The following is a 10,769-nucleotide window of genomic DNA, read 5'->3' on the forward strand; positions in this document are numbered from 1 at the left end:
AACGCGTATTTATTAAGGGTAAACGCACTATATATAATCACCAGGGACAGAATTTACACATGTCACACAAGTCACACAACGCTAAAAACGTCATTTTAGAAATACATATACATTGTATGTATGCATATATATATATATATATATACATATGTGTACAAATAGCATTTTTGAATACAGTATGTGCTAAGTCGAAAGGATCTGGTAAGAAATAAACAAGCGTGAAAGGGCAACAGAACGAAACATAGCGCGGAAATATAAAGAAAGAAAGCAAGTAGGTGCGTGTGTATGGGGATGGATGCGTGTGTCGGAATGAACGAAGCGGAAAATGTGACAGTAAGCGAGGAACATGACATTAAAAAGTTACTCTTGCAGACAGAACATATTTTAAATAATCGCCAAAAGACAAGTTTTTAACTCTAATCTCGTAGCGCGTAAGATCAAGATAGTTTAACATATATATTATATATATATATATATATACATATATAAATAATATGATTGAAAGTCGACTCTAAAATTAAATTTATATCGAGAGCACGGGAGGGCAGAGAAAGTTCTTGTCGACGATCACGCGTGAATGATAAAGTACGACACAAGACACTCGAGTTACGACGGATCTAGAAGAGGGAAGCGAACGCGGAACGCGAGTGAAGAAACCTCGAGTCGTCGTCGCGCTCGAAAATTCCCGTCGATCGATGTAAGGCCTACGAGATTCGGAGATATATTCGTCTCGTCCTAATTCTAAAATCCTTGTGCAATTCCGTAGCGCGCCGCGTCCGCGCAGCAGCTATCGGGGAGGTCCGGTGAACGCGATAGACGGATCTCTCTCTCTCTCTCTCGAGAGAGAGAACTGTGAAATTCTCTAAAAATTACTATTTATTTATCGATATACTTATTTATTATATTTTCCATGAATTGAAATCGGAACCGAAGATCAAATCCGCCGAGAATAAATGATATATGTACATTAACATCTCGCCCATGCGTTCGAGACGTTGATATATATCACTTATACCTCCACCGGACGTTCGTTGCTACGCGAATAGTATGCGTATGTCGAAGGATAATAGATAAAAATAAAGTCAGCAACGAACTGTGGGAGGTTGCGTATATCATGAAAAAACTTAAGTCGAGATTCTCGGGGAAGGCGCTTTCTTTGCGCATTTGACTTAATTGCGGATAACGATAAGGATAACGTTTAGTTATTGGAAGCGTTCAGCGTCCCCGGATTTATATCAATGACACTTAACATGCGAGAGTAGAATGCTTTTTTTTAATAATTAGTTCCGTTTTTCGTTTCGATTAGCGTGAAAACAATTGTGCCAACATCAATTCTTCCAAATTCTTCGCCGCTCCAAGCACACAACGTCGTGTGCGCGAACAGCGAAATAACATCGTCCCGTCGATCGATATTCTTCGAAGCATTGACGAACACCCGAACGTTTTCATATTTTCCCTCTCGACACGATACAATCATTCGTTCGTGTCGTTACGTAATTTACCGTCTATTTCTTTTTTAATCTCTCTCGATTTAATTACGCCGGAATGATACACATACACGCGTGTGCGGGATAAAATCACGATTCCAACTTGATCACGATCGGAATTTCTCTTTACAAGGCTGATGCGAGGAGCAAGACTGAAAACAGAGCCAGACCGAGATTGTAGAAATTATAATGCATCACTTCGGCGCTTGCTCGGAACGCAACAGTTGGCTAACAAGTGGCTCTTTCGCACGAGATCCCGGCGTGATAACGTGTTGAACGACTGATGAAATAAAGTGGCGCGCTTTTTTAATGATACTCTGGTCAAAATTTCCGAATCAATTGTTTACATTTTTTTCTCCCTCGAAAATTTTACGCTAATCCATCGTTGTGACGGACCGCGGGAAAATTACCGCATCGATGGAATGCATTGATATCGGTCGGCGCTAACTGCGGTTAAATAAATCTTCATTTATTTGGTGATAATTGCGGTACAGTGATAACATAATCTACAGGAAAATGACGAAGTCGATATAAAATGATTGGGAAAAAAAAAAAAAAAAAATCATACTGTACGAATACAATCTTTTAAATTTTCGAAATCTCGATAAACAACGATAAGTCACGTGAAAGAAAGAAGTTTCGCGTATCCGACGAAAAATATCAACGCAAAATCGCGAGACGCTTTATCCTCCTTAGAATCTCGCTCTTAATTTTTCATTACTATTTCGATCGACGTTGGTCGGCGAAGCATTACGGTGACCCGAACGCCCGCACATAATACGCGCACTCTCCACTCCGTTGAGAATTCCCAGGATCGATGCTAATGCATACCGCAACGCTGTGATCCGACGATTTTAATAAACGCATCCCTATTTTTGAAAGCTGTCCTCGAAAGATACCCAATTACTATCGCGCGATTTACGTACTCTTACGAATCCCAAAGATGTTTCTAGTCGAGTCGAACGTTTAGCGAAACCGTACTTAGTACAGTGATTATTTGTTGCGATTATTTTATTTGCCTGATTATATTTATACCGGTCGTATTTATTTATACATCGGCTTACATATAATTTCTCGCATTTCTCGTAACGATGCGCTTTTGCTGTTTACTTGAGAGATGTTATTATATACTGTTGCGGATACTATACTTGTTAAATAACTCTCCGTAAATAAGCGAACCAACGACAGTTGCCCGTTGCTGAAGAGCGGAATCGTTTAAAGCCCAGATTGTACCGTCCACAGGCGAGAGTAGTATTTCTCGAATATCGCTAATCACTCCAGAAAATGGTTTATTTATCCACGTTGAGCATTCTTTCGAAAATAAAAAAAAAATATAAAAAAGTTTCAATTGCAGAAAGAGAGAGAGAGAGAGAGAGAGAGAGAGAGAAATCCGAGTAAATGAAATATTATACGTTGAATTAATTGTCAATTAATTTCTATACCTCAAGTAATGAAATTGTCTTCAATGCAATAATATTCTAGAGATGTGCAAATATGTTCAATTCTGCTATTAAACTTCATACGCATTAATTGATATTTTATTTCTTGACACTGAGATTATCATTTATTTCCGTTATTCTCGATCACATCTCGATGGATGAACTGTTTTCAGGACGAGCAGACAAAACGCGAGCATAATGTGAAACGATTCCTTGCACGCGTTCATCGTTGTCGACGGATCCACGCCGCCGCGTTCGATAACGATCGGCCCGGCAATTGTCGTTCATTAGGCGACGATATAAGTCTAATTATATGAAATCACGACGATGCGCGCATCACGCGCATCGCGAGACTGACTTTAACGCTCGCTTTCGCAGGAATTTCGGAAACAGTGCAATTATGACTTAATAAAAGTCTACGGATCTAGTCAGTTTTGGGGGTGGATGAGTGGGGGGGGGGAGAGGGGAAAGAAAAGCGCGCGAAATTTCTAGTGATCTCTAGTCAGGACACGTCGTTTTTTAAGTCCGTTCGGAAAAATGATCGATTGTATTGGACATGATATAGACACGCCCGCGCGCGAGCAAATCTTTGAGAATAATTGCTACATATATATATATATATATTTATATATATATATATATATATAAATTATATACATATAGTTTAGATGTCTTTACGAAAGTGCAAAGGTTAATATATCGTGCGGCGGTCGATGCGAAAAAAGAGTGCGTCCGGTGCTTTATCATTACATAAAAGTTCAATGCGATCCGTTATTGTGTAACGCCGCCTCTTTCCGTTCGTCATTGTGCGTAAACGGAGAAACAGCATTCGGAAAAATCGCTAATTATTATCTGCTATGCACTCTCTTCGAAGACGGCATGTCCGATCGATCATGTCGAGCATGCTTTGCGTGAATTTGTTCTCGACCGCCGTAAATTATTCCGGGGACGATCCGACTGCATCCCGTACTCGAGGCTAAAAGTGTAGAATTTTTTAACTGTACTTGCGACTATATAACTTTAACCTGTATATTTTTACATATTGAATATAGGGAGGCGAATTTTGTCTGAAGGTCGACGCGCGATCGAGATAGGCGCGGATGAGAATCGAGCGAGAATATAACATAAAGACGGATATACACGTATAATACGAACTTAATATAAACTTGATAAAAATACGCGCATAACTCATACATACACGCTCATTTACACACATACACACATAGTTGAGCGCGACATGACAAGTATTCTCAAGCCTTGAGGGAGAAAGATATTATACAGGTCGTAAGAGATGAAATCAGTTTTATTGTTGATTTCGGCGTGGCATACAATAAAATTTTGTAATCGGCGGTTCCGGGTTCGCGCTTTCGCGCCCGGAACCCGAGAGAACGTTGCGTAGTATAATCAAACACCGATATATAATGTGAGTTTTTCCCCGACCAGACCGGGGCGACTCTTGGGACGGTCAGGATCGACGAGAGCGATTAATGATGATCAAATGCTTTTCTCTTCGGATAATGAAAAGAGAGAGGAGGAGGGAAGAGGAGAAACCAAGGAATCGTCTGTCGGTGATCCTGAAAACGCACCGCGACACTCGCCGCAACGCGTCGGAGGAAGCTATCTGTACATAGGGGAACTGCAACATAGCACAGAGTGTACGTACATGCCGATGCACACGTAATGTCCTATATAGCGGAAATACTAACTATGATAGTGCATGAAAATAATAAGACGTTCGCAGCAGGCTGGGCTCATGATAATTGAGGAGCTTCGCCCCTTTTCCCCTTCACGACGAATCTCGCCCTCGCAAGGTACGATCCTCGGAACGAAAGAGACCGTTGCATATTAATTGTCGATCGCTACGCTCGCATTTTTATGATGACGAAACGGAACGAAAAGCATGAGACGGTGATGAGAGAGAGAGAGAGAGAGAGAATGGAGAAAAAGTGATGAGATTGTATTTAGGTTCGTTCCCAAATTAGATTCAAGTCGAATCTTTTTTATTTCTATTCTTTAAGAATGAATCTTGCTGATAACAATGCAGGGGATGTGCATTAATAGCTTAATTGATTATTTAGTAGGAATATTTTTGTTCTATTTTTGTTTGTTTGATTGTTTTAACGTTTTTCCGACAAGTATAAAGATACGCTATATTTGTAAGTTTCATATGTACAACTATACATTAATTTTCTATATTTTAATACGATGATATGTTTCGCTATAAAATGATAGGTTTATAGTAGAATTTTTTTGTTTACTTTTAGCTATGAAGGCAGCATTACAATAATTATGTTTATTGTGAAACAGTATTAACATTTATAATGCGATAAAGCGTTATAATGGAGCAAAATGTGCAAAATTTATGGATTAAATTTCGATGAGAGAGAGAGAGAGAGAGAGAGATGGTTGATTTATTACTATATTATTAAGATTATTATTATTGTTTTATTATTATTATGTATTATTATTATTATCATTATTATATTAGCGCAACTGTCGTTATTGCCACTATATTACTGATGTCACCAGCTAATGGCAATTATTGTAATTATTTATTCGTGATATTTAAGGAACGACACTGGATCTTGAGCATAAAAGAATTTAGTGAAACTTAATAATAAAATCTGTGCGTAGGTTGAAAGAAAAGCGACAACTCATTTATAAAACATAGCGAATTTGATCTGATTGCGAGCGTATGGCGAGAGGGCAAATCATCGATGACACGTAGATGAAAAATAATCGATAAAATCGGTAGTACGAGATGCGACAGAGCGTTTATTAGCATATCAGCGTGTTGAGCTTAGAGAGGCGCGCGGAACGATAAGACCACGCGTGATAATAATAATTACAAGTAGTATGTGTATGCGTTTAGAGAGTAAAAACGAGAGAGGAGCATTGAATGAACGTATGATGGCTCGCGATTGTTTCGAAGAAGCGAGACATGTTGTATCAAACGTTTCTTCATCGGTTGCGATGCTGTCGATGCTGCTGAATTACATATGTATGTCGATGATCGTTATCAATAGCATTGCGATTACGTCAGTTTGCTCTGTAATAAAACAGGAACAATATATCGTTATTAGAAATTATATTAATGCAAAATATCAGCAGTACGTCGTCTATGCAATTTGCGCATAAATGAAAGCGCAGAAATGAGCCTAGAGAATAATTGAACGCAAGAAGATGAATATTACACGCAAACATTTTGCTGCATCAACAATTTATATTGCAGTATCGGTAGCATCGAACGACCCATGGCGTCTACCATACACGACGGATAGTATCGCGTGCGCAAATATATATGAAAACAAAGTGTACTTGCGTAACGAAGAGCGAAAGGACAAGGCTTACGTTAGATTGAAGTCCCCGAAGCTTCACCGAGGCTTTCATCGGCAGAATTTTGCGCGAGCGGCACGATAAGAATCGTGACGAACATTACGAAGCATGTGTATTGCAAAGTTACAATATATATTATTCTCACGACTCAGCGAATGTCGAGAAATTCTACCGACGAGTGTAAAAAATAAATAGTTATTTATAAAAGTTACTCTAATATCGAGGGCGAGAGAGGAGGGGTGAGGGATGGTGATGCGCGACGCAGGGATGGGAATAGCGCGCGAACGGAAGATATGCCATTTTGAATTATTATTTTCATAAGGAACGTGTAATATAAAATATAATATATAATATATCAATATGGACGAATTAACAGCATCATCGAGACTTATGATCGCGACGATGGTGATGGTTAATATTATTATTATTACTATTATTATGGTTATTGATTATGATTATTATGGAATGACGATGATTATTATAACGAGGAGAAGAAGAAGCTAATGCAGTATATATATATATATATATATATATATATATATATATATATATATGTATGTATATATAAATAAAAGTAATTACACTTAACAGTTACGTTAGGAAGCTAGAGATACATACATTTGATGCAAGCGAGAAAATGGAGTAACCCACGCGTTCGACGAGAAAAGTCCAAGTGACACGAATTAACGTCGTACACATTTCTATATCAAGATAAATCACGGGGACGTATATAAAGGACTAGCATTTTTTAGCGAACGTCGTGGATACGCGCATCTCGTCAAAAATTATAGGATGGTCAAGTATATACGAGAAACGCTTAAAACACTTTATCTCGAGTTACATAAATCTATCTCCCTTGTATATTTAAAGACGTGTACACTATTGCATTACTCTGTTAGATTTCGCGTTTCGTTTCTCTCGTGGACATATTTTTCGCGGCGATATTGAACCAAGGCAAATTCTGTCCAAGTAATATCATGTCAAACTTGACCAATATCGAGAAGGGACGAAAAAGGGTTTTTCCCGACGTTCGCATATTTTCGCGCCACGGACGTGTTCCCGTATTCGAAACGTAAATTTGACGATTTGTTTCTCCGTTCGTTTTTGTCTTACGTGAACGCCGTGCCGAAAGTTCTCTGTACGACGTACCTTATCCCACACACTTGAAGCTCGCATACAGATTACATAAACTAGCTATTACGGACATGGCCATTAGCAGAGAAGTGTACCATTCAGATAGTTTATCATTAAAGAAACGGTAATCATCATAGGTATATATTGTATTAACGACATTATTTATATTATTACGCATATTATATATAAATAATTGATAACAGATACTAATCCCCCCTAGGATGAAATATTGCGAGTGAGGGGGGGGGGGGAGGGGGGAAAACTACGAAAGGGTGGGCGCGATGGCGGCGGTGTGTCATTTTTTTCCGAATGACATCACCGACACGAGAGTGAAAAAAAAAAAAAAGATAATGAATAAACCGCCAATTACTTTAACTTCGACAGTACTATTATTTGTATATGCCGAACGATTATGCCGTTTTCAGCGCAACATATTTTGGCAATTCTCTTTGGTGGTATGGTTCACATGATAGCGATCGCGTTACGGTGAGAGAGAGAGACAGAGCGAGAGCGAGAGAGAGAGAAAGAGAGAGAGAGAAAGAGAGAGAGAGCGAGAGAGAAAAAGCGAGAAAGAGAGCGAAAGAGGATGGAGAAATCGGAGAGAGGGAGCGAAAGAGGAATAAAAGAATAAAACAAAATAAAAATCAGAAGTTTCTATACTTTTTACGGAGATTGTTATAGTCTAAGCGCACACTGATCAAGGCATTCGTCGCTCGGCAAAAAAAAGCATAATACAATTATTAATATAAAATTTATAACAGAAATAAAATAAATGAAGTTAATAAATATGTACACTGTATAATAAACATTATTTCCTATTAATAATTCATGTCTCTTTATTCAAAATTATGTCACATATCACAAATGAATATATAATTATATAATTTTATTATACATTATTTATATGTTTTTTTTTTAAATACATTTTTTAATTATAAAACATTTTCTTTATATTAATAAAGGGTAGGTATAATTTTTTTTTTTTATGTACAAATGTATATTGATTGTATATATTACTGTTGATATTTTCATCTACTTTCCCATCTACTATCAGTAATACAAGGCGCTTGCTGCGATGGATGATATTTTTAATATGATGAGAAATACAATATATATTACAGAATATACAAGATAAAAGATAATTTTTCTTCAGAAAGTTATATAATATATTTCCTACGTAAACATAGAATTATGTAGAGATTCCAAGTCTTTCTTCCTGTCTACCGCTCGCTTCTTTTCCTTCCTGTACATTTCATATTCTTCATCGTCTGTCGGCAACTCGTATCGGCAGAGTGGACACGAATTGGTCTGAAAATTTACATAATTTTAAATATGAAACGATACGCGCAACAAACACTTATATTTATATATTAAACATACTTAATTTTTTATTTGTTTAATTTTTATACGTAATACACAATCGTCTTTTTATATTTTAGCTATTCTTATATCACACAACTATACTCGTATTCATAGTCCTTCCTTATTTTAAGGACGGAGGAAGCCTCCATGAAGGATTCCTTGAATCTGCAAGACCACCTTGTTTCATAGATGGACCTCGAGTCTCCCTTTCAGAAGGAAGGAATATTTTAGGGATTTTTAGTGACCGACTGGAGGCAGCACCGTTTTATGCTGCCTGCAACTAATTTCATATAATACATATGAAAACTTTTTCGTATCTTCAAAAAATTCCACGAGATTTTCCCAATCGCGAATGTATCTTTTCGGAATCCGCCACAGAATCCGATTCTCTGGATTTTCGTCTTCAAATCCATCGTCAGAATCATTTAAAAATTCATTGTCCATTATCCCTTTTTCCTTTATATACTTTCAGTTTGAGAGCGCGACAACAAATAACCACAAAACCACAAATGTAACGAAACTAACTTTTGGAGGTTATATTTGATTATATTCTGCGTATCGTCTGCTAAAAAGGTCGCATCACTCCTCAAGGAAGCTCGTGATCTTCCTTGAGATAAGGGAGCCAATAAGATTCCTTGTTCGGTCAAGGAAAGTTTATGAAACGTGGAACGAGGAACAAGGAATCCTTATTCCTCAAGGACGGACTATGAATATGGGTATTTTTTTTAGTCACACCTTTTCTAACCAGGGTACGATACAGTCATGATGAAACACGTGATGACAGGGCATCGATTTCGCTTTATCATTCGCCACGAATTCTTTCAAGCAAACTGGACACTGTTTAGTTTCACTGGATTCAATCTTAATCTCCGGCAAAGTTTCCACCGCATTTTTTGACGCTGGCGGTGGAAGTTTTGTGTCCTCTCCAAGTAATTCCCACATGCCATAATCTCGCAAAAAACGTGCCATTTGAATCAGATGATTCGGCGTCTCTCCGTCGTTTAAAGGCGTCCAACCCATTTCCTCGAAATAATCAGACATATCGTCGAAATTGCAATAAAACCTGCTTTACACGTGAAACTACAAACTCAATCGCATTCACTTTTGTCGTAATAAATGATAACTTCTTTTATCTTTGATCTTTGCAGCCTTCACTTTACGGATATGTTTGTATTATTGTACAACTATCGCGTTATATGAAATCTGTTAAAAATCTCAAGTCATACTGTTGTAAAAGCAAGTAGTCATAGTTTGGAACAGAAATTACGAGTATATTAGAGAAAGGCTTCGTTCAACCAAACACCGGAGCGGAAATTACTACAACTACATTGAACTTTAGTCAATATTAATCGTAAGATAAATCAACGTTAATTTTGCATTTCAACTTTATACATATTAAGATTTGTTTGTAAAGTATATATTTATGTCTAAAAAAAGGAGAGAATATGTTTCTAATTATTAGAAAGAAGAAACTTTTTTTCTTGCAACTTTTGTGGCAATCGTTATAACCATAGTATGATAAAGTAACTTTTCAGAGAAGAAGCTTCTTGAGATTCTTACTCTAGAAACACTGATGATGTATATTAAAACTCTATTGAAACTCTATTGAAAATTTAATGTTTACAAACCTCTCAGTTTGACATATTATTCGATAAGGTTTATTCGAGAAACTGGCTATACTTTAAACTTAATTTATAAGATATAAAAATTGATATCAATATTAATTTACATACACGCACACACATTTATATTAATTTACATAAATCAAAATTAATTTTGTTAATTTACATATTTACAGACATATTACAATTTTTAATTACACTTAAGGTTATAATATTTAAGCATCAAATATGTTTCAAAATTTTGTATATTTAATAAATGAAGTCATACTTCCCCCCTGCCCCCCCCCCCCCCTCCACAATCTTTGTTATGAAGGTAATCACGGAATCTGTTTTAACTGCTTTATACATACATATACCCAGCAATTTGTTCGAGCAATCATTAGAACCCA

General features: G+C 37.0%; 1 protein-coding gene across 1 annotated transcript; it reads right to left on the reverse strand.

The window, feature by feature from the left end:
* Window positions 1-8,222: 8,222 nt before the first annotated feature.
* LOC138944949 (E3 ubiquitin-protein ligase RNF181-like) lies at window positions 8,223-9,995 on the reverse strand. Its single transcript, XM_070316033.1, has 2 exons — window positions 9,494-9,995; window positions 8,223-8,704 (listed from the first exon to the last, which is right to left on the reverse strand). The coding sequence occupies exons 1-2, from the start codon at window positions 9,797-9,799 to the stop codon at window positions 8,570-8,572; spliced, it is 441 nt and encodes a 146-aa protein (XP_070172134.1). The 5' UTR covers window positions 9,800-9,995; the 3' UTR covers window positions 8,223-8,569.
* Between the last annotated feature and the right edge of the window lie 774 nt (window positions 9,996-10,769).

The sequence above is a fragment of the Polyergus mexicanus genome, unplaced genomic scaffold, assembly GCF_030449975.1.
Source record: "Polyergus mexicanus isolate NDT 795.1 unplaced genomic scaffold, iyPolMexi1.0 SCAF_3, whole genome shotgun sequence".
Taxonomy (NCBI): Eukaryota; Metazoa; Arthropoda; class Insecta; order Hymenoptera; family Formicidae; genus Polyergus; species Polyergus mexicanus.

Bases quoted from the DNA above. Each gene is read 5' to 3' on its own strand.
- LOC138944949 (XM_070316033.1), bottom strand. From the start codon at position 9,799: ATGTCTGATTATTTCGAGGAAATGGGTTGGACGCCTTTAAACGACGGA. The intron at 8,705-9,493 runs GTGTGACTAAAA...GTAAATTTTCAG, and splicing joins TCGTACCCTGGTTAGAAAAG to ACCAATTCGTGTCCACTCTG.